Raw genomic sequence first — 25,511 nt, 5'->3', positions numbered from 1 at the left:
AACTTCTCAAATTCAGAGGTCCCCCTCCTGACTCCAACCCCCGCTATGTCAGCTCCTCACAACCGCCGGCCTTGGACACCATCAGCAAAAGAACAGCTTTCTGGATCAAATGAATAACCTTTCCTGAAATTGGTTCTACCCCTCAGGTCCATCACCCCTGACGTCAAGCAGGCGGGCAAGGACAGCCTGTCCCCTGGACCTTTCCTCTCCAGTGGGCTGTCACAACGCAGAGTCTGGGAACAGCCCTGACCTCACTGCATGAGAAGCCTAGGGCACTCAGCTCCAGCAGCCCTGCCTGTTAAGTCAGGGTGGGGCCGATAGGTAGGCCTCTACCCACGGCGTTCCCAGTGCTCCTGCTGACCAACCGACCAACCCTTGGAAGTTCACATGAGGCTGTGTGGCCTCACAAGGCCCGCAGGGCAAGGAGAATGTATGTATTTCATTTCCAAGGTTTCCCCATGTTGGAGTAAAGCCCATGAAAAAGCAGACAGCAAACTTGTGAAAAAGCCTTTGTTTCAACAGAGCTGTGGGGACGTCCAGAGAGAGGGCGACATGTCTCAGCTGACCCCTTAAACAATAACTGCACCAGCCAGAAATAGCAAACTTATTCCGCTTTGCCACGTCAACATTAACAAAGAACACTGCACACTCATTTCAATTTTTTATTAAAATACTTTTTTGTTCATAGGGACAACCAAAGGAAAAAATACATAATTTTATATGTCATAGATCATGTAAAATACAATAAACATAAACTCTTGGGAAAGAATAGATTTTAAACATCTTCAATGAAGATTTCATTAAAAACAAACTTTAAATATGTGGCTTTTTACATTTACCTCATTTTCCAGAAGCCTTGGTTTCTTTTCTCTATTGTGATGCTATTCTATTAATAAAGTTATTCAAATATCCTAACATTTTATCAATTTTGCTTTCTGAAACTTCAGAAATCGTATTTCTAAATGAATGACTCTTTTATAGCATCTATGTATCTCACTGCACTTGGATTATCATTTGGTTTGGTACTACTGTCGTGAGCACAGTCTTAGTAGTAATTAGATGTTATGGAGGGGCAGAAAAGCACAGACATGTCTTACGAAAGGACAAAACTTTTATATATGACTTTTAGAACACCTACTGGTTTAAGATTTAATTTTTTTGGATCAAGTTATAAAAAAGGTACCAAAATGACTTTTGATTTTTTTTTAAACCAGAGCTTCAATATAGAAGTGAATTGTGCTTAGAATGATAATAGATGGTATAGAGCTATCAGTTTCCCAAACGCTATACTTTTAATTTGGAAAACTATTGTTCAAAACCTGAAATACATTACAGAACTGGAAATGGAATTGTTTAGGTGAATGCCTTCTTTTAACTCCTTCATAAGTCAAAAAGTTAAGTAAATTTGAATGTAAAACTTACCATTACATTTAGGGATAATTTCTATTGGGAGAAATAGTGATAAGAAAAATCAGTTAAAACACAACATGGTTCAAGAAATTATTCTTCCAATAAGTGATATTATATTTTAGAGTTTAATAATGAAAACCAAAAAAGGAAGATAAATGCAGTTAAAAAAAAGCTTGCTGACATATTTATGGAAAATTAAGCATGTTGTCAATAAACACAAAAGCATTCCTCTATTCCTTAGTATAAGTGACTCTGAAAAACAGTAAAGTGGAAATGAAGCAGCTGGCTGCAGATTTCTTTAAAATTTTCTCCCTTAAGTTCAAGAAAAACTTCGGTTTTATAGTTATTAGTGAAGAAAGGGAGCTAATGTTTGTTTTCAAGGCACTTGTAAACAGAGGCATTCTAGGTAAAAGAAGACATCCCAAAGTTTTCTCATCTGAAAAATACATCCATGAGCTAAATTTCAACTTTTTAAAAGGCTAAAGTACCTTGAGTGTTCATTAGAGTTATCTGAAAGACAGAAAAGGTATCAAGTCTTCATATTTTATGAAAATTAATCATAATATCACATATGATCTTGTAACTACTGTTCAGATAATGAATACAAAAAGCATTATCTATTTTTATATACTAAAATATTTAGATATACAAAGAGGTATTCCTAGAAAGTTATTTATAATTCAAATATATACTATTTGAGAAATTAATAATTTTGTAAAGCTAAGAGTCTCTGAACATAAACATGTACATTTCAGTTTCACCCTTGAAGATCAAGATTTTATTACCAAGAAGGGCACATACTATTTAAGCTTATCTTCATTGACACAATGTTCTGTAGTGTATTTAGAGTTAATGTCATCTTGAACAGAATTACCTGGGGGTTGGGGGGGGGGGCAGGCAGCAGTTCATAATCTTAACCTCCTAGTGTGTGATTTCCTATGTTTAAGGAGAACACTTGATTCAGATACAAACCTAAAGGAAAGGTTACAAAATAACAAAATAATGAATGTAAATAGTTTTAAGTTTGTTTCTATTAGAATCCAGGCATTTTCAACCCTCCCCATTCATACCTGGATTCTCTGCTCTGTCCCTTCCGACCACCTGTCCACTGGAGGATGTGGCACTAAGCCTGAGCGGGCTCATTCCCCGTCCAGCAAGCACAGCACTGCCATCTCCATACAAGGGGTGCTGTGTTCCTGGAGTCCAGGTGGCAGTGGTTTCCCATTCCTGGAGCTCTTTATGCTAGTACCTTAAGTCAGAGAAAGCTCTCCCTTCCTGTTTACTGAGCCGTTCTCTTCACAAAGCCTCAGGTATGACAGGCAATTCTTGTAAAGATGCTTCATATGACCCACACCAGCACTCTGGGCCTGGGTTGGAGGAGGAGAGACTCTCCCTACAGCTTTGTCATATGTGGAGTGCAGGACTGAGCCAGAACCAGAGAGTTCTACATTGTAAAATACAATTTTATGGTGATCTTTTGGTGAGATCTCAGAATGATCTATATGAATATCTACCCTACGCACAGAATGGGTAAATAATACCAGGCACAGTGGAAAATGGCAAACAACTCTAAAAACTCAGTGTCCTAGGAGTGGTACAATGAAGAAATCATAACTCATTAACATGCTCTAAACCTTTGACACAAGAGGCTTCTGGAACGTGGCAGAAAACGACAAGAGGCTTTGTGTTAGAAGCCTCTCCTCTCTGCAGGCATTCTCTGTGTACTTGCTCCTCACATGACCAAGGCTGTAGGTGTTTAGAAGAAAGGGCTCCCGCCAGCAGCAGGCAGGAAGAGCAGTCAGAATTGGAAGTCAGCACAATCTTCGATTTGTCAGACTTTAAAAGTAACTCGGTCCAAACTCTTTACATTTTCTCAACCTGCTGCATTTGGATGCAACCAGTAGACATCACTGAATAGCTTTCCATATCATACCTCTGACGAAACTGCTTCTGTCTGTACATCTTCTCCTTCCTTAAAACATGCAGTTCATACATTTGACAGTTTTGCTACCATAGTCGATACACTCTGGACCAATGCACTCGCAGCAGGCATTGTGGAACCAGCGATACTTGGAAGCGCCCATGGACTCACAGGATATTTTACACTGATGTATGGACATGCAGTCATCAAAGTAAACCACAGTACACATGTGTTCTGAAAAACCAAAGATTAAGTAAGGTTTCAGAGCAATAAGCAGGAAAAGCAGGAAATGCTTTAACACCTAGCTGAACACTACTAACAAGTTATTTATCTAAGCTCTCTTGCTGTGAGCCTGCCCAGGACGGTGGGTGAGGTGTGGGGAAAAGAACACATCTGTTAATCACATCGAGAAGGGAGTCTCCTGCTCCAGCTCAGACACAGAGGGCTTCCTTTATCGCTTCCTCAAATTTCACTTTGACCTGGAAGGAGATCACTGGGCACCTCCAATAAGGAGAGGATCCTCCAGCTAAAACAAGTTTGGGAAATACTGATCTAAATTTATACTGAAAATTTACAATAAAATAAACTTAAGAAATTCAAAGGATGCAGTGTGGTTAGCAATGTGGCACAACTCAGCATTGGTTATTAGAAATTACCCTGGTTGGTGTCTCTAGTAATTAGCTTCGTGCTTATTATTAGTCCATAAATTTGAATAATCTTTGAGAAAAACTTACGAATTATTTAACATCTAGCATGTTGATTATCTGTATTCTAATGATGGGAAAGTGGTAGTAAGACATTCGTGCATTTCTGAAGTTTCCCAAGACCCAGAATTTGTCTTATAAAGCACTTTAACCTGAGGGGAATTGCGGATTCTTACTCTTTATTAACAACACCTGATCTGCTTTTACTGTTTAGGGCTGAAGTTCATACTACTTCAGATAGGTAGGCTTGTAATGGAGGGCACAACAAGAAAGGCAAACAAAAAAGCACAAATTACACTGCTTGTGCATAACGCATCTCAAATTTTAAGAAACAACTGTAATACTCAAACCTGTCTTATCCTTCCACAGTGGACCTGTGTGGAGAGTTGTATTTGGAAACATCACAGACTTTATGAAAGTTACATCCCTCTTACATTCCAAAGTTCAGGTGTGACTTTGCTCACTAAGACATGTTCCTAAACACGCTTCTCTGAATCTTACACGTAACTCTCTCATTCAGTTTCCCTGCTGACCAACAACACTCACTTGCAGAGCAGTGGCTGGGCTCAGGCTACCCCCAGAAATCAGGTGTCTGTAATACCAGCTGGCTCATTATGAAACTGAGCTGATGGCCTGGCATCATTCATGACATCAATGTTATTACAGGAACCTGGGCTCCTAGGACGCTCTGGATGTTACCCGATGATGAACAGCTCTGCATAAGGTAAGCAACCCTGCTGCTGTCTCATGAAAATAACAACGAAAGCCTAATGCAAATAAAATTAGAACCAGGTTATCTATTTTTCAGTGTAGCCTTTATCACTGAGAGTCTGAAGGAGTTGTGAGAACAACTCCTTGTTTACTCAGGGATGGAGTTATTAAAGTCCATAACTTACTTAAGACTATACATACTCAAAACCAAAAAGCTGCTCTAAAAGGTTAAAACAGGCTTCACAGACCACACAGAAAGCAAGGCGGGCAAGAGAGAAAAAGTCGACTTTGGCAGTTACCTTTGTCACTAGAATATGGAGCATGGACGTTGTTACTGGGAACAGACACGTTCTGGTGGTGGGGTTGGTTCACGGTTTCTAAAAATGAAACCAGGTTCTCATGATGTGAGAGCTCTTCTGCAACAGGGAAGGAGACGATGTTCCAGTTCAGCTGGGTGTCTCCTTCTGTGAGCGCTCGGAAGAGGGAAGGGATGGGCTCGTGAAGCTCCTCCACTGTGCTCTTCGAAGTTGGTGGCGTGTCACTATAGTTTCGAGGATTACACATACCTGGCGGTGTGGGTAGGGAGATGGGAAGGAAGGCAAAGAGAATAAAATTTCTTTTTCTCACTGATTGAAATGTCGTTGAGATATTATTAGGTAGTAACTTGAAACCCAAGCTGCAAAATAGTAGTCAGGTGCCTTCTAACATTGTACACAGACCCTTTCTTAGCTTTTTGGCTAAGAGGGCTAGAGGCAATGACACCCTAGTAACATTGAGTACACCAAGGGCCCAGATCTTGTGTTCTAAATACCTATACTTGGCTAAGAGGAACAAAGCTCCTTGGGGAAAAGAGTGACTCCAGGGGTGAGTTAGGGAATGTTCAAAATGACCCTGGGACACCTTTCTGTGCCAGAAAGTAAGGAAGTGATTAATGAATGATGGACATGCCAAAAGACACAGGAGGCAACCTGAAAAGGCTCCCATTGACCAAACTGACAATTTTAACATTAAAATAAATACTGAAAATAATGGATTACCACTCTATGAATAAAATAGGGATCTATGAGTCCTTATAAATAAATGAATTTAAAAATGGAAGAGAAGGGAAAGTTCTTCCTTTTAGTCTTCCAGTCTATAGGAAATATAGAGGACAGAGCAACAAGTTAAATAACCACAAGAAGCTCTCAGTCAGACCCAGAAGGTGGCATATCTTCCACCAGAACTCTCTAGTGCCTTCATCAAGTCAATGGAATTTTAAAAGGTGATGAGGGGACGTGGAACTTTTTTAGAATAAAAGAAACTAAAGAAACCTAACAATCACATACACTAAGTGGGCTCTGATGGATCTTGCTTTGACTAAAACAACAGTAAACAGCCCTTAGGCAACTTGGGCAGCCTGAGCAGGGCTGGGGGTCCGACACGGAGAAGTGCTGGTAAACATGCTGCTGTGACACCGATACCATGTTACGTCAGGAAGCTCGCTCTTTCTTCAGATGAATAACTAAAGCAGTTTGAAGGTACAGTAAAACTATGTATTTACTTTCTAACAGTCCAAGCAAACAAGGCGGGGACAGACACACAGACAGATGATGGGGGAGCAGGCGTGGCTGATGGCACTGGGGACCATTAAACAGCAGTTCACTGTGCTCTCTATTTCTGTGTATATTTGGAAAAGTAAAAACAAAACAAACATACACATACCCAAAACAAAGCCTGTGGGTAGAGATCCAGGATTAAACACCATAGCATCTGAGGAGCACGTTGAACAGCAAAGATGAAATAAGCTATGGCAGTTCCTCTTAGGAGAAAATCAGAAAAGAGGAACAGATGCTCTTACACAAGGAGCTGGAGGAGAAAGCTTGCCAGACAAAGTGCATGGTTCAAGTCCACAGTAAGAGACGGGACAGGAAGCCTGTCTGCCCTCTAATTTGGGGCCCCTCAGAAGTCTGGACCCCACCCACAGAAAGTATGGGACGTGTTTCCACTTAGAAGGGAGGTGCAGCCATAGGTCTGCAAAGGACACCAAGGGAGCCCAACTTGGAGGAGAGCTGCCTACAAGGAGGAGACCACTGCCGCACAAAAAGAACTGGAATATCTAAACCTTATGCTAGAAACAGCAGCTGAAGTTAAAATGAGAGTTGAAGTTATGTAATGAATTAACTCAAAGTTGAAAACCAGTCATTAAATCCTTAAAGGTAAATACTATTTTGGAGGGGGCAACTAGCTAAGAAGCACACCAGTTACTTCTAAAATTGTAGAGATATGAACACGTATAACTAATCTTTCTCAGTGGAAGAACTCTTCCTAGAAAAGCCTAATGGCACTATTGTGTGACGGTTAAAAGACACACTCTCTCTCACACACACACAACCTCTTTCTCTCACACACACACACTCTCACACACACACACACTCTCTCTCACTCACACAGTATTTTAGGTAATGATAAAAGTACATTCGTGTATATGGCCTCCATGTTTATGATAAATGCTTTTACATGTTTGCTGCTGCTGCTGCTGCTAAGTCGCTTCAGTCGTGTCCGACTCTGTGTGACCCCATAGACGGCAGCCCACCAGGCTCTCCTGTCCCTGGGATTCTCCAGGTAAGAAACACTGGAGTGGGTTGCCATGTCCTTCTCCAATGCATGAAAGTGAAAAGTGAAAGTGAAGTCGCTCAGTCGTGTCTGACTCTTAGCGACCCCATGAACTGCAGCCCACCAGGCTCCTCCGTCCGTGGGATTTTCTAGGCGAGAGTACTGGAGTCGGGTGCTATTGCCTTCTCCATGTTTATCAGGGGTTGACACCACTGTCTCTTTTTTGCTTTCATTACACATACTAAATTAACCTATATTTAATGCTCTAAAACAATTCAAACTTCTTTTATTTCAGTTAACATCAAACACACACACACAAAACTACACCCATCAAAGGCAGAGAATAAACTGTCCATTTTGGGAGGACAATGCAGTAAGAACTCATTTATTTGACAGTCACAAAACACTGGCATGCCTTCTGTGCACCAGACACTGTACCAGGGACTATCTTAGATTCTGAGATATAGGGGCAGGAGAAGGCACATTGGCTGCGGCTGTCTCAACTCAGTACAGCGCAAAAGAGAACAAGACACTGAAACATTAACTCCTATTTGGGAATCCAAGAGCTGAATGTCACCGCTACAGTCTCCCTCAGGCCCATGTCACCATGGAACTCTGGGAAGATTCAGGAGCAGAAGACCTATTTTATCTATAAAACAAGAACTGCAAGCCCCCTTACAAGGACAATCAGAAGAGGGCGCTTGGAAATTAAAAATGAAAGCCAGTGGAATTCCCTGGCAATTCAGTGGTTAGGACTCTCCACTTCCACTGCAGGGGCCACAGGTTTGATCCCTGATCAGGGAAGTAAGATCCTGTATGCCGCACAGTGTAGCCAAAAGAAAAGCCAACAAACAACTCTGCTCTCTGCCAAGACTGACCCACCCCCACCCCTGGCCCCCAGGCACCTATTCCTGACCTATTTCATTTAAAATAATAAATAAATTTTAAAAGTAAAATAAAATTTGCATGACTTAAAAAAATATATATGTATAAACAGTATGGATTGGAAGAATCAATATAGTGAAAATGAGTATACTACCCAAAGCAATTTATAGATTCAATGCAATCCCTATCAAGCTACCAACAGTATTCTTCACAGAGCTAGAACAAATAATTTCACAATTTGTATGGAAATACAAAAAACCTCGAATAGCCAAAGCGATCTTGAGAAAGAAGAATGGAACTGAAGGAATCAACCTACCTGACTTCAGGCTCTACTACAAAGCCACAGTTATCAAGACAGTATGGTACTGGCACAAAGACAGAAATATAGATCAATGGAACAAATGGAAAGCCCAGAGATAAATCCACGCACATATGGACACCTTATCTTTGACAAAGGAGGCAAGAATATACAATGGATTAAAGACAATCTCTTTAACAAGTGGTGCTGGGAAATCTGGTCAACCACTTGTAAAAGAATGAAACTAGAACACTTTCTAACACCATACACAAAAATAAACTCAAAATGGATTAAAGATCTAAACGTAAGACCAGAAACTATAAAACTCCTAGAGGAGAACATAGGCAAAACACTCTCTGACATACATCACAGCAGGATCCTCTATGACCCACCTCCCAGAATATTGGGAATAAAAGCAAAAATAAACAAATGGGACCTAATTAACCTTAAAAGCTTCTGCACATCAAAGGAAACTATTAGCAAGGTGAAAAGACAGCCTTCAGAATGGGAGAAAATAATAGCAAATGAAGCAACTGACAAACAACTAATCTCAAAAATATACAAGCAACTCCTACAGCTCAACTCCAGAAAAATAAATGACCCAATCAAAAAATGGGCCAAAGAACTAAATAGACATTTCTCCAAAGAAGACATACAGATGGCTAACAAACACATGAAAAGATGCTCAACATCACTCATTATCAGAGAAATGCAAATCAAAACCACTATGAGATACCATTTCACACCAGTCAGAATGGCTGCGATCCAAAAGTCTACAAATAATAAATGCTGGAGAGGGTGTGGAGAAAAGGGAACCCTCTTACACTGTTGGTGGGAATACAAACTAGTACAGCCACTATGGAGAACAGTGTGGAGATTCCTTAAAAAACTGGAAATAGAACTGCTTTATGATCCAGCAATCCCACTGCTGGGCATACACACTGAGGAAACCAGAAGGGAAAGAGACACGTGTACCCCGATGTTCATCGCAGCACTGTTTATAACAGCCAGGACATGGAAGCAACTAGATGTCCATCAGCAGATGAATGGATAAGAAAGCTATGTTACATATACACAATGGAGTATTACTCAGCCATTAAAAAGAATACATTTGAATCAGTTCTAATGAGGTGGATGAAACTGGAGCCTATTATACAGAGTGAAGTAAGCCAGAAGGAAAAACACCAATACAGTATACTAACGCATATATATGGAATTTAGAAAGATGGTAACAATAACCCGGTGTACGAGACAGCAAAAGAGACACTGATGTATAGATCAGTCTTATGGACTCTGTGGGAGAGGGAGAGGGTGGGAAGATTTGGGAGAATGACATTGAAACATGAAAAATATCATATAAGAAACGAGTTGCCAGTCCAGGTTCGATGCACGATACTGGATGCTTGGGGCTAGTGCACTGGGGCGACCCAGAGGGATGGTATGGGGGAGGAGGAGGGTTCAGGATGGGGAACACATGTATACCTGTGATGGATTCATTTTGATATTTGGCAAAACTAATACAATTATGTAAAGTTTAAAAATAAAATAAAATTAAAAAAAAAATAAAGGATAAAAAAAAAATCTTCCACTTGTTCCTCCACTCTTATTTCACAAGAATTTCTTCCCACACCTTTTCTATAAAAATACAAACACATATATATGTAAATACTATTCGATACAAGCAAATGCAATGCTGTTCTATACACCTACAATATCTTATACATACCCTAGTCTATGCACATAAAATACTACTTAAAGTCTCTTAAAGTCAAGGATTCTGTGATAGGAAATATTAAGAAACGTAACATCAACTTACCAACACAGTCACAGCACTCATCCCAGAGGGTCCCAAGACACAGCATGCACTCCTTACAGCAGGAGCAGTTTCCTTCTCCAGGGCGGCACTGGCAGAGCTCCTAGAAATGAAGCAGACTTTCAGACTTAAAATTCCAAATAACTACATTTAAAACTGCTACTTTTTTGCAGCAAAAAAGCACTCCATAATAACTGCATTTATAGTCATTTACTCTTGGCACATTAGTTTAATTTAACATCATTAACTATTTGTAGGAAATAAATATCTACAAAGTAGATATTTAGACTTGGAATTAGATTCAAGTACTACTTAGATCTCAGGAGATTTAGATTTTCTTTTGGACACATTCAATGAATGCATTTTGGATCCTTTTATCTTATTTTGAAACAAAATAAAGAGATTTTACTTCATAACCTATAACTTCATCTCCCATATGAACGCAACACACTCAGTACAAGAACAGAATCCACTTTCCAGCTATTAGATTCACTGTCAAATGCATGGCCAGTTGACTTGTAGTGGGAGCTGTGGCTCCTCAATATGTAAAGTGTAAATTAACAGCATCTTTTAACAGCTATTTTCATTGATCTAAGCGTGCCTGGCGTGGCTGACTGTTTACAAAATGGGCAGCAATCCTTCCCCTCCCCATGTCACCCTCTTTGCAGCTCCTCTGATCAAGAGACAAGGGTCTATTTCCAGACCTCTTGAATGGAAGTCATCTTGAAACTTGCCCTGATCAACAGAATTTGGTGGAAGTGATTTAGTGTCAGTTCTGAGTGTGGGCCTGAATAGACCTGGGATGTTTCCTCTCCTTCTCTTAGAATTTTGCCCAGCTGCCATGTGAAGCCCCAGAGAGGGCCACATGGACAAGTCAGTCCATCCGAAGCCACCCCTGCTCAGCCATCCTCCAATCAAACAGCAGCTGACAAGAGCCACAAGAATAAGCCCAGAAAACCTACTCGGCTGATAAAGGCCCAAGCTGCTGATCCACAGAAAGAAAAGCAAAATAAATGGTTATTGTTTCAAGTCACAAAGCTTTGGGATGGTTTGCTACTGCAGAAAACTAATTAACGCAGCTTGCTTTGTACATGAAGCTTCAAGGTAATTCCTTTAGCCTCTCCTCTACCCCTCCTCTGGAGAAGGCAATGGCAACCCACTCCAGTACTCTTGCCTGGAGAATCCCAGGGACGGCGGAGCCTGGTGGGCTGCCATCTATGGGGTCACACAGAGTCGGACACAACTGAAGAGACTTAGCAGCAGCAGCAGCTACCCCTCCTCTGGCCACTAGAGTCACTGCTAAACAAACCCAACCTAAGGGAAACTCCGTGAACACATGGCTTACTTGGCTTTCTCCAGTTGGTGACATTATATATATATATATATAAAATATACATATATAAACATAGCACAGTATTCATCCCTATTAATCTTACTATGTTTCTAGACCATTAGAGTCAATCCATCATTCTTATATGACATAGTTTTTTGCAAGATGATATTTCCAGTTTTGGTGAGAGGTAACTGACATACATCACTCACTGTAATTAACACTGACACACATTAAACTCTCACATTTAAGGTGTACAGCATGATGGTTTGATTTACATTTATTGTGAAATGATCCCTGCAGTAGGTTTAGCTAACATCCATCATTTCATATAGATAAAATGAAAAAAAAAAAAAAAAGATTTCTCCTTATGATGAAAACTCTCAGGATCTACTCTCTCAACAGCTTTCCTGTATGTCATATTGCAGCAGTAACTACAGTCGCCATGTGGGACATTACAGCCCTAAGACTTACTTACAACTGCAAGTTGGTACCTTTTGATCTTCCTCCAATTTCCCCTCCCAATGAACCCACTTCTGGTAACCACAAATATGACCTCATTTTCTATGAGTTTGTTGGGGTTTTTTTGCACTTATTTCACTTAGCACAATGCCTTTAAGGTCCATCCATGTTGTTGCAAATGGTAGGATTTCCTCATTTTTTATGGCTGCATAATATTCCACATCTGTGTGTGTGTGTGTGTGTATGCATATATATGTATACAAATATATGCAAATACACACACACACCACAACTTGTTTATCCATTTATTCATCAGTGGAAACTGAGGTTGTTTCCCTATCTTGGCAGTTGTATGTAATGCTGCTATGAACATGGGGGTGCAGATACCTCTTGGAGTTGGGTTTTTGCTTCCTTCAAATATATCCCCAGATGTGGAACTGGTAGACCATGTGATGTGCGATGGTTCTACTTTTAATTTTTTGAGGAACCTTCAAAATGTTCTCAACAGTGGCTACACCAATTTACATTCCCATCAACAGTGCACAAAGTTCCCTTTTCTTCTGAAATTCTTCACCCCTTTCACAGCTTGTCCATGTTCCAGTACCAGCTTCAGAAAGATTATTATCTTCTACATCACTTTTACTTCAAAGTCACCATCTTAACTAGAGAGCCGGTTGTGCTGAGATGTGGGATTTCTATGTGGACTGGCTGTTTACTAGTTCACTAAACTGCCCGTGACCAACCCTGAGCACCACTCTGTAGGCTGAATGTAGGATCCCAACCAAACTGGATGTCCACAGAGCTGGAAAGAAAGTCTAACCTATTGCCTCCGCTTTTATCCCTCCACTGCCTCCCCCAGAATTCCTAAGTGGGTTTTATGTAACATAAACAGGCACCATGGTAAGAGTTTTATACGCATTATGTTAAAGCTCATAAAGCCCTTATCAAGTTATTATTTATCTCTATTTTAATATAATGTTATGAATTTGTACATCATTCAATTAGTAAGTGGCTGAGATCTGACCCCGGTTCTGGATCGCTATTCCTGCTTTTAAAACATAAAGCTTATTAATATAAATAATAATATAAAGCTTCTCATTAATTTAGCATTTCAGTAATTATAGTTATTACTTTCTTAGAACAAACCCATAATTAAACAGCTAACCCTTCAGGTTGCTTAATCAAAGGCACTATTACATCTTTCACCCTCAGTACTTGAATATAACGACAAGTGCTAGTGCCCAAGTTTAATCATTGTTTGTAAAGGTAAAATAAGTATCATTGGCATGAGCTGCAAAACCAGTGAGTTGGGATTTAATACCTAATTCTGTTTTTGCTTCAGCCAGTTAAAGATCACATCACTGCCTCCCTGGTCTGCAAGTCTCAGGGAAAGTGTGGGTGCTGCTCCTGGTGCAGATGAAAGGTTGGAGGGGGCGGGTCAGCAACCCAACCCAAGGCTCCAGTGTCCTTCTTCTGCCTCAGGGCTGCTCCAGCCCCAAGGCCTCCGCGAGCCAGAGCCAGGGGACATGCATCTCCACCTCTGTGCAAAATACCACAGCAGGGGTTCTTGGTACATGGCGATCACACCGTTCCATACATTTACAGTGGAAAAAACTGAAACCTTATACTAAATAGAAAACAGAAATTTATACGTTTCAGCTATCCGACATTGACCAGCACGAGTATTTAGAGATAATTTGGAAATCTGCTTCAAAAGCCTCTATGAAATGAAAACATGGCAGGATGAAAAGTTGTGGGACAAGTCTAATTTAAAATGTATTTTTACTATGTTAGTATCAGTGAAAATCTTGAATATTCCAAAGAATTTCAATTTTTTCATGCCAAAAGACAGATTTCATATGATTATTTAATCTTTAGTGGAAAATCTTATTCTCTGTATGACTAAGGTGCTGGTGAGATCTTAATCCTCTATGCAAAATAAACTGGGGGCATTATTCATCCAAGACTAAGCCAAGACTTACAGTTTCATTTTATAAACTCTTTATGAAAGAGTTCATTTTATAAACTTCCATACTTCCAGGTCAGAAATGGAAACTGGTCACTTGAGGGAAATTTTTATTTATATTCTGATGTAAATTCGCTGGAAGGTATCTCCACTCCTTAACTGTTGCCAAAATCTGAGAGATTTGTTAGCACCATTGTTAAAACAGGGAAATATCATCACTGGAAACAGCATTAGAGTCTAGTGGACAGCCAACGACTTGGATTTACAGGGTCTGGATTCAAGTCCTAGCCCGCAAAAGGCAGCATGTCACACCAAGTCTCAGTTTCTCAGATGCTCTGTGATCCAGCAGTCCCACTCCTAGGTATTTACATGAGAGAAATGAAAACATACATCCACACAAAGACCTATCCATGAAAGTAAGTAACTTCATTCATCACCACCCCAAACTAGAAACAATCCATGTCAATCAGCGAGTGAACGGATGAAGAAATCACACAACAGAACGTCACTCAGCAAGACCAAGAAAGGACTCCCTGACACACACACAGCTGCACGGTCAATCTCAGAAGCACTCTGCTAACTGAAAGAAGCCAATAGGCACAAAAGGGAACACACTGTACGATCCTGTTAGCAGACATTCTGGAAAAGGTGAAATTACAGGAACAAAAATCATCCAGCGGTGGGAAGGTACTGAGGATGGGGAGGAGGTTAGTCTCGACTCCCTGGGCAAGAAGGGACTTTTAAGGGTGATGAAGACATTTCCTATCTCAACTGCTGTAGTGGTTACATGAGCATATGTGACCAATCTTACCCCCCAAAAGCTTTGGGAGACTAAGGAATATCTCATCTCATCTTTGAAGGACCAGTATAGTACACTGAGGCCCATAAATTTATTAAACAAATCTGACCTGAAAAGTATAAAGCATTATATAAACATAAACTGGTATTAAAAAAAGTAATGCAGAAGATAGTTCTGAAAATACATTTCTCTATTTTAATTTCAAACTAAATTCCTCTAACATATATTTTTTAAAAAACAAAGAAACATAAAACAATGCTGGTGAAAAATGCAGAATGTGAAAGTTGTATTGATATACAACAACCTTTATTCTATATTTAAGGGTTAAAAATCACCTAAACATAGAATAAAAAGGACTGTATCAAATATTAAGAGTAGTCAGTATTTAGATTCTAAATAGGACTATAAATTGCTTTCTTTCCTTTTTCTTTTTCTGTGTGTTTTGTGGCGTCCCTTTGAGAACACAATATTTTTATCAAGGCAAATAAATTTAAATTTAAGTAGTAGGACTTAAGATAGTTTAATTGCATACAGTACAAAAAAAAAAAAGACACTCAAAAACATAAGCTAAGGTCCTTAAATATTAAACTAAACAAACCGTAACTATTTGTAATATCATGACCTAAAACCCCCAGGAATGTAAGAACAAAGGTAATTATGAAAATGAACACTGTGGGAACATCAGTAACCAACAAGGCATCAGCCTGTACCTGTGGTGACACAATTTTCACAACCCTTACTTAGGTCAAATGAGTGTTTAAAAACCAAATATAAACAACACATCTTCAAATAATTAACCTTTATTCGAAAGAATAAACATAATTATGTTAGTTACAACAAATCTGTTTTGACATACGAATACTCTTTGAGGAGGACATCAGACAGACTTTCAAACTTGGGACAGAAATATCTAACCCAAATCTTATCAACATGTTTAAATTCTAATTGGCAAACTTTTGCCTTGAAAATAATATAAACTTAAGTGAAATACTACTAACATTACGAAAACAGAATTTATCCTTTTGGTTAAATAGATCAACATACAAGTTCATGTATATACATGAACTACCAAAATATATTAAATTACACCCATTTCTTACATAAACCTCATAACAAAGCTTTAATCCTACTTCAAAAGTACCCCAAAGCATTTCTTTAAAATCATCCAGATGAGGTGAAATGGGAGGAGGTGGAGCAGTGCTGACCACTGCTGAAGCTGAGTGATGGATGAATGGGGAGTTATTTTACTATTCTCCCTATGAACATTACATTTAAAAACTTCCAAGTGTCCTGATAAAATCCTCATCTTTGGGGTGTTTTTTTTTTTCGGCCCCACCATGCAGCATGTAGGAAAGCATGAAGTCTTAACCACTGGACTGCCAGGGAAGTCCCCTGCAACTTTGCTTTGAAGGGAAACAATGACTTATTCTTCCCTTAAATTACATTAGGTCTGACTTATTATTTCTGGATATTAATTTCAAAGATTTTCAGGAGGTGTTCCCTGAAGCAAAACAGGACAAAAATAAGTCAGAGTCACAACCTTTAAAGACAGAGAAGTAGGAAAAAAAAGAGGGAAAACATAGTAATGTTCATAAAAGGAAAGAAAAAACACTGCATATTATACACCAAATATTACTAGTCTAGTAATAAAGCAAGATAACTGCAGGAAAAAACTAACATGGAATTTAATTAGCACTGGTTAAGGCACAAGGGAGAGGAAGTTAATTTTTTAGTTTACTGTAATTAAGAAAACCCTGAAGATACCTGAACTATTTACAATTTTAACTTGAAATACATTTGAAAAAGCTAGAATTATTAGTGAGAAACTACTTTGAAATTTCAACTTATTTCAGATAATCTAAGATTTATTGAGTAGTTAAATCACTTTTTAGAATTAAAAAAAACCAGACTGTTGATTAGTTCATAAAAGTGCAAAATAAATATTCAGACAACTGGCAAAGTGCTAAAAGAATGCATCAGTGATCTCTGAACCCAAGTTTGAATACTTCATGAAATATAATGTTTATATCATCCTAAATATGACCATAAATATTAGCTAAAAATACAAGTCAATAAGGGGTTTTTCAGTTCTTAAAACAAAAAGGGTCTGGAGATTTCAGTGGTAGAAGTATAATATTGATCCAAATTTTAAGTATTCTTTTCAAAGAGGCAGAAGAAAAAAACAGGAAAGATTTTGTTAAAAGCAAAATCTTGTATTACCATTTTTCCCCTAAAAGAGGACAGCTCAACCACCCATTATATGAACAAAGGAATACACCAAGATGACAATATTGCTTTCCTGATGTTAAAATTAGATTTCTTTCCTGTCAGCACAAAATAAATACTTACACAGGGACCACCCTTCTACGCAGCAACTTGTAGGAGGGGTAGGAATGACTGTGTTGGTAAAACACATTTACACAACTCTGAGCTTCCAGGAAAAATGTTTTATATTTAGTTATTTCATGAGTTGCCGAGGGCTCAAACATAAACAAATGTTCTAACTTATCCTCACAGTACATCATTTCAACACTACAGATGTTGTTCAAACCAAACCAAAAGAACAAAAAGCAAAGCTAAATGCCCTCTTAGGAAGGAAGTTTCTTCTACAGCATGGCCTTCCTTAAAGTTCTTATCTCCCATCTCTGTTTCTGTGCATGTTTTTCTGCAAGTTTAAGGAGAAAAGCTATCATTGCCATCTAAAATGTCAACGTGCCTTGATCTATGTTGAATGGAAATGTGGAATTTTAATAACTCAGTATGTGTGATGACAAACAAAGCCCCAGCAATTCCTCACCTTCTCAGGGCCATCAACCACTCTAAGAACCTCCTGAATGCTAGGGACTCTTCTTAGAAAACTGTACATATGCAAATTTGAATATAATTCTGGGGATTCCCTTTAAGAGAAGCATTTAAGAGGCCCAAAGACCCCAAGCTGACAATTCTTAACACGTGAAAGGTCAATAGCCAATCTATTCTTCAAGTGAAGAGAAGAGGAATAGAAGAGGGCATTAAAGTTCAAGTTTCTACCCGACCAGTCAGACTACCCTCCACACAAGGGCAAAAAAGACAAGAACCAGGTATCTACCAATCAACTACCACCCCAAACACAGCACAAACATCAGCCATTCAAAACAAACAAACCAAAAACTTCACCTCAGGAAAATGATCAGCCTCAGAGCAGATCCAGCATCGAGAACTTCTCTGACTCTCAAGCGATACCCTCCAGTCTATGTATGCCAGCCCTGCCACAAACAGTCTGGCCAATCAGGCTTTTACGCTTCATTCTTAACTATAAAAGAATCAAAGGAATATTGTACATTTGAGGAAAGCCACCTGCATGAAATAAATATACACTGAAAGAAAAAAATTATCTTGGAAGAAAAAGAAACCTAGGTAACAGAATGGGGTGGGGGAGGGGGAGAGACATATCTCCATCTCCATCAATAAAACTTCTAGTAATTCTCAGAGATATCTGAGAAAATGGCATATTCGATACAAGTAAAAGTGTTAATATGAAAAATTACCAAGCAGAAAATAAGTTATTGCTAAAATTTTAAAATTCAATTCAAAAGGTTTTAAGAAAATCCTCAATACTCAAGGCCTCTATCATTTTAACCTTACACACTCTGCCACTACGTACTACCAAGGGCGATCTCCACTATTCCAGAAAAGGAGTAGATGATTCCTGGCTCTGAAGGAACAGGAATCAGAAATGCTCACATGAGTGAACCATGTTTTTTTTTTTTTTTAAAGAGTCCTACGTTCTTGCAATGAGTTTACCAGAATCACCATTTAATAGGAGAAGCTGCACCTGATTTTCCAGTTTTTACAAATTTTTTTTAACCTACGTTTGGAAGCATTTGTATTACAGATTTTTTAAATTAAATCACAAAACAAAAACTTTTAAGAGTGTTTATTGACAGTAACCAAAAGCTTTCTTCTTTAAATACTGCCTTACCAAGCAAGGTCTTTAAATAAAATCCAATTTTTAATTAGCTGAATAATGGAAATCATAGTCTTGGAGAGTCAAAAAATAATTTGAGATTTAAGTAGATTTCCACCTAAACATGAATATAGCAATTTTTATGAGACTGTTTCTAATAGTGAATAATGAAGCTACATTGAAACAATATGGGAAGTGGCACGGATTCCCCTATGACCACAGCATAAAGCTGGACTTCACGAGAAGACTACAAAATTTTCAGCCACCATTAAGCCAGTGTGTCAAATCAAAACTTCCAGGTATAAAACTATATGATATTAAAGAATTATTAATTTTTAAATTGCTGATAGCTGTGTTCAAGAGTTCTTATCTTTCAGAGATAGACATTAGAATTTGATAAAATAATGTCAGGGGTCTGCTTGACACTAACAGAGATGGGGACCCTAACAGTGCAGGGGAACAGAGATGAGGCAAGCGAAGCCCTGGGTTAACGACTGCTGTAACTGCTGATGGTTACTGTTGTTCATTATACTCTTCTCTCTTCTATTTAAAAACATCCAGAGTTAAAAAAAAAAAAAAAAAATTAACAACCAACCAACCAGCCTCTCTAGTTAAAAGTTTTGGTTTAAAATGCAAAGTGATGGTACGCGGAGTATGAGATGGTGGTAACCACACTCACAGAAAGGCCAGGCTTCCCAGAATGTTAACTTTTAATGAGCACCAAAACGTCACAGATCAGCACAGAATACCTCTCATCTACAAAACCCATGATCACTTCTAGTACATATGCACAAGCGCTCTCGTATCAGGAGTACAGGCAAAAGTTGGTTGAGTCATACTTCATACAGAATTCACATATACATAGTTTCAGCAGTGCACTGAATTTCTTAGCCAACAGCTAGAACAGAGGCTAATTAATACAGACACAAGACTGCTGACGGTCTAACAGGATGGGAAAGGGAGAACAGCTATATAAGACATGAAGTTCACCACTAATTAACCCAACTTTATGGACAGTAATAATCAGTATGCGTATGGAAAGGCCATAGCCTTCGTGTTCAGACACAGGCCATGTTCCACAGTCACTTCTTAGCTCTATGAACTAAGCCAATCGCTTAACCCCACTTTTCTCTTCAGAAAGGCCTGCCTTGACGGCCGAGAGAGATCACTGTCAAGTATCTTGAAAGCAGATTCTCCCCACACTTGCGACCTTGAGAGACCCTGACCCCAAACCACCCAGCTCAGCTGCTCCTAGGTTCCCAACCCTCAGGAACTGTGTAAATAATAAATGTTTACTGCATTAAGCTACTCTGTTTGGGGTAACTTGTTACACAGAACAGACAATTAGTACATTATATTTAGAGAACAGTCTGTCTATGATTTGACTAGCTAAATTTTTTTTCCTAAATATAGTAAGTGAGCCTCTTTGCTATGTAAACTAGATTGTACAACAGAACCCTTTAATTCACCTGAATAGATAGCTCATCACCTTGTAACGGCCTGTTTACAAAGCTGGATATTATTTCCTGTACTGAACTCCTTGAGTCTGAGTTTGCTTGTGAAGTATGGGGGCAAAACCCCAGACTAGTGTAATGGTTCTTACACTGTATTACATAGACACTCTCTGTGTATTTGCATTCTATATCTGCTATACAATAAATTTTAATAGTAGTAAAAAGAGTATTCTTAGTCCTACCTGAATGAGGCATTTGCTCACATCACTGGCACAGAGTGCTTTGTTACAACTCAGTGACATAGGGACCCATGTCAGGAACACCAGAACGGTGAGAGTAAGCATAACAACAGAGGGTGACTTCATGATTCTTCAAAGACAATCAGTAACTCCCAGGAAGCTAAACAAAAAAACAAACAAAAAACTTTAATTCAAAGGCAAGTACTAAGGTAAAAACAAATACAAAAATGCAAAACAAGTAAGTAAACCGAGACTCGTTGTTTGTGTTAGGACTTCTAAGTGATCATTTATAAAGATTATTCTCAACAAAAGATTACTTATACACTCAAAAAAAAGTTACAATTTTATATAGTAACATCTTGTTAGCCATCTTCAAATGTATACAATTCTGAAATTCCTCAGACTACCCAGAAATGGTGACTGTGAAAGTTAAAGCAAATAAGTAGTTCTAATACTACACCGTTACTATTCAGCTTTAGTTTCAGGCCTACTATTCAACTTTAAGCCAGCCAAAAAACCCAAAAAACTATTAATATTGCATTATAAATTTTTAAAAACATTTAATGATATTTTAATTTCCACAATTAAAATAAAATTTAAAAATGCAAACTATTCTAGCGGTTACTTATTACTACCTCATTTTGTCTAACATAATTAGCTAGAATGAAGCAGCTCAACGGAAGGAGTGGGCAGTTGTTCCTGACATACTTTAGCGATTAACAAAGGGAAGAGTAAATTATTGACTGCATTAAGAACTCTGATTTATCAAAATGTGACGATATTCTTTTACTTCTTTACCTTAGCTATCAGAGATTCTTCAAAGTTACTGAAAAAGATGCTACAGTCCAAAACGAGAAAGACCAGCACAAATTCTGACGGTGGTAAAAACAACCAACACGGTCATTAAATTTTCAAAAAGGAGAAAATAAAACTTCCTAGGGTTTAAAACACACACTCAAAATGGAATCAATGAAATAAATAGGTGAGGTGAGACGGATAAAAGGTACATTTATGGGCCTTTCAGATCACTGTAAACCTTTTTCCTTAGTGTGAGGAAGAACAATAAAGCAAAACCACAGAAGGTAGAAAGAGAACCGGGGCTCTGTGCCCGGGCGGCTCGGTTTTGGACGAGAAAGCCCGGGGACGGGGCCAAGGCGGGGCCCCTCCAGGACCGTCGGACCCACCGCCCGCTGCACTGAACCCGGAGCCGCCGGCCCGTACTCGTGGCGGCCCAAGAAGGCGTAGGAAAATGGAAGCTTCCTGAACTAGTTATCAGCCCCAACCACTGAACAGGGGGTATTTCCCCACCTCACGGCTGTCCCCGCGCCCCTCCCCGAGCCGCCTCTAGCGGGCGTCCAGGTGAACGAGGCGTCGAGAGGCAGGTAGCCGGCTCCTTAGCCGGGAGCGGTTGCCTCCGGGGCCCCGGGAACAAAGCGCCGCGGCCCGGCTGGCGGCGCTGACAGCGGCCCCGGAGGCCCGCGATTGGAGCGACGCCCCGCGCCCGGCCCGTCTTGTCCCCCGCAGGCCGCCCAGGCCGCGCGGGCCCCGTCTCCTCCCGCCGCGCCGGCCCAGCCGCGGCCTCCAGACCCCGAGCAGCGCCCCCGCCCGCCCCCCGCCTCTCACCGTGCGCAGCGAGCTTGCCGGGTCCCAGTTCCCCACGGGTTGGCCGAGCGGGCGCGCCGTGGGCTGTGGAGGGAGGCAGGCCGCGCCTCCACGCCGTCCTCCGCGCGGCGCCCGCAAACCTCTGCACCGAAAGAGGTAGAGACCGGCCAGTCGCCGCCTCACCCCCGCACCCCGCTTCCCTCCGCCCCCTCGGCTCCCGCCTGGGCAGCCGCCAGCTCCCGCCAGGAGGCGTCTCTCACTCCCCCCGCGCTCCTGTCAGTGCGCGGCCCGGCTCCGCCCCTCGACTAGGCCCCGCCCCCGCCCGCGGGCCCAGCGCGCCTGGGGTCCCGCCCCGCTAGGGCTCCGCCCACCAGAGGCCACACCCCCGACAGGGTACACGGGCCCGGCCCACGCGCTCTATCCTTTCTCCCTCTTCCCTGTTAGCATCTCCGGCCCCTGCCCGGCAGCTTCTTCTTCCCACAGACACTGCTGTCGGGCTCTTCTTGCTCCAGGCTCGACTTGTCCTGGTCCCAGAGCTGGGACGTGATGTGCACGAGCTCCTCGAGTCCTCACGGCCATCCTGGGAGGGAGCTGGTCTCCGCCTGGTTATGGGGATGCCCAACTCATCGAGGCAACTCGCCGGTACCCAGTGCAGCTGACACCTGAGCCCAAGGTTGACGTCAGAGGGAGGATTTATAAAAACCGCAGGCTTCTGGGGTCTGCCCTCACCTACTGAATAAGGGTCTCCAAGAGTAGAGCCTTCAGAGCACTGGATGCTGCACCCTTGGAGGGCCCCTGGCCCTGTGCTCAGCCCTGGAAGAGGGCGGGGGGCCCCGTGGTGCTGGTCCAGAGGGTGCTTGGCCAGAGAAGAGTGAAACCGTTTGGTGTCGTTCGGGGGCTCTAAAGGGCTCCGGTACACAATCCTTTACCTCTCTTCACAGAAGGCATTCAGGGAAGAGGCAAAGTGATCAATAAGAAGTGTTTTATTAGACTAGGATGCTTGTAAGGCTTACAAAAGAGTGGGCAAAAGGGTGTCACATCCCTAGGCCATAGTTTTATAATCAAAGGAAAAGTGGGGAGAGGGAGAACTTCTTTGTCTTTCTTGAGTAGACATCATGCTTCCATCATCAGTTCCTCCTTCAGGCTGGGCAGGGGAGTTTTGTCAAGCTAGGTCCACAAATTACTTTTTTATGTGTGCAAAGAGCATGTCCGAGGGGTCATTAACTTACTGAGCTCATTGGGGAGGATGTGGGGCTCATTCCACCAGTGTTTTATTGCTTGGGGGTCATGTCCCATGCTTTCGTTGCATGGTTTTGTTGCTAAGCAGGCCTGCTTGGTTTTGTGGTTAAGCAAACCTGCTTTCTTGAGTAACCATTAAATTACAGGGGTCTCCCATATTTTTCTATTTACAATCCCCTAGTGGGATAGACTGGAGACAGCAACGGCAACCCACTCCAGTGCTCTTGCCTGGCAAATCCCATGGACGGAGGAGCCTGGTAGGCTGCAGTCCATTGGGTCGCTAGGAGTCGGACATGACTGAGTGACTTCACTTTCACTTTCATGCATTGGAGAAGGAAATGGCAACCCACTCCAGTGTTCTTGCCTGGAGAATCCCAGGGACGGGAGCCTGGTGGGCTGCTGTCTATGGGGTCACACAGAGTCAGACATGACTGAAGCGACTTAGCAGCAGCAGCAGCAGCAGTGGGATAGACTACACCAAAGCTTTTGACTGTGTGGATCACAACAAATTGTGGAAAATTCTTCAACAGATGGGAAAACCAGACCACCTTACTTGCCTCCTAAGAAATCTGTATGTGGGTCAAGAAGCAACAGTTAGAACCGGACGTAGAACAACAGACTGGTTCCAAACTGGGAAAGGAGAACATCAAGGTTGTATATTGTCACCCTGCTTATTTAACTTACATGCAGAGTACATCATGCAAAAAGCAGGGCTGGATGAAGCACAAGCTGGAATCAAGATTTCTGGGAGAAATATTAATAACCTCAGATATGCAGATAACACCACCCTTACAGCAGAAAGCGAAGAACAACTAAAGAGCCTCTTGATGAAAGTGTAAGAGGAGAGTGAAAATGTTGGCTTAAAACACAACATTCAGAAAACCAAGATCATGGCATCCGGTCCCATCACTTCACGGCTAATAGATGGGGAAACAGTGGAAACAGTGACAGACTTTATTTTCTTGGGCTCCAAAATCACTGCAGATGGTGACTGTAGCCATGAAATTAAAAGACACTTGCTCCTGGGAAGAAAAGTTATGACCCACTTAGCATATTAAAACCAGAGACATTCCTTTGCCAACAAAGGTCCATCTATTCAAATCTATGGTTTTTGCAGTAGTCATGTATGGATGTGAGAGTTGGACTATAAAGAAAGCTAAGTGCTGAAGAATTGATGCTTTTGAGCTGTGGTGTTGGAGAACTCTTGAGAGTCCCTTGGACTGCAAGGAGATCCAACCAGTCCATCCTAAAGAAAATCAGTCCTGAATATTCATTGGAAGGACTGATGCTGAAGCTGAAACTCTACTACTCTGGCCACCTGATTTGAAGAACTGACTGATTGGAAAAGACCCTGATGCTGGGAAAGATTGAAGGTGGGAGGAGAAGGGGATGACTGAAGATGAGATGGTTGGATGGCATCACCTACTCAATGAACATGAGTTTGAGTAAGCTCTAGGAGTTGATGATGGATAGGGAAACCTGGCGTGCTGCAGTCCATGGGGTCGCAAAGAGTCAGACACGATTGAGCAACTGAACTGAGTGGGATTAACTGGGCTTCCCGGTGCTCAGATGGTAAAGAATGTGCCTGCAATGAGGGAAATCTGGGTTCAATCCATGGGTTGGGAAGATCCCCTGGAGGAGGGCGTGGCAACCAACTCCAGTATTCTTGCCTGGAGAATCCTCATGGGCAGAGGAGCCTGGTGGGGTACAGTCCATGGGGTCACAAAAAGTCAGACACGACTGAGCAACTAAGCACAGTAGGATTAACTATTTAATCACCTACTCTGTCCCTATCAGACTGGCTAACGGGGTGGATTACATTATTGGTATTAGTCCATTTTTATGCAGTCAGTAAGTAAGTATACATTTCAAAAACTATTCCTGAAAACTATCTGAAAGCAATAATTAAGTGTACACAAATTTAAGGATCTTATTCTTGGCATTACTTACTGGTTAAGTGATTATGATACTCCAGTGCAAAGGGCTAAACCAGCTATGAAAAATAGTATTATAGATCAGAGGTTTACAAATTCTGTATTCTCAGTACGCTTTTACACTCTTGAAAATTATTGAGTGCTCCAAAGTTATTTTACTTATATGTGCTACATCTTTCAAAACTTTCGAAATTAAAACCAAGAAA

General features: G+C 40.9%; 1 protein-coding gene across 1 annotated transcript; it reads right to left on the bottom strand.

The window, feature by feature from the left end:
- Positions 1–648: 648 nt before the first annotated feature.
- Positions 649–22,356, bottom strand: TWSG1 (twisted gastrulation BMP signaling modulator 1). Its single transcript, XM_070361566.1, has 5 exons — positions 22,154–22,356; positions 20,534–20,690; positions 10,338–10,437; positions 5,046–5,312; positions 649–3,565 (listed from the first exon to the last, which is right to left on the bottom strand). Exons 2-5 carry the CDS (start codon positions 20,654–20,656, stop codon positions 3,384–3,386), a joined length of 672 nt encoding a protein of 223 aa, XP_070217667.1. The 5' UTR covers positions 20,657–20,690; positions 22,154–22,356; the 3' UTR covers positions 649–3,383.
- Between the last annotated feature and the right edge of the window lie 3,155 nt (positions 22,357–25,511).

The sequence above is a fragment of the Bos mutus genome, chromosome 24, assembly GCF_027580195.1.
Source record: "Bos mutus isolate GX-2022 chromosome 24, NWIPB_WYAK_1.1, whole genome shotgun sequence".
In the NCBI taxonomy this organism is placed as follows: domain Eukaryota; kingdom Metazoa; phylum Chordata; class Mammalia; order Artiodactyla; family Bovidae; genus Bos; species Bos mutus.
The sequence above is the reverse complement of the archived record's forward strand: the minus strand, read 5'-3'. Positions and strand labels throughout refer to the sequence as shown.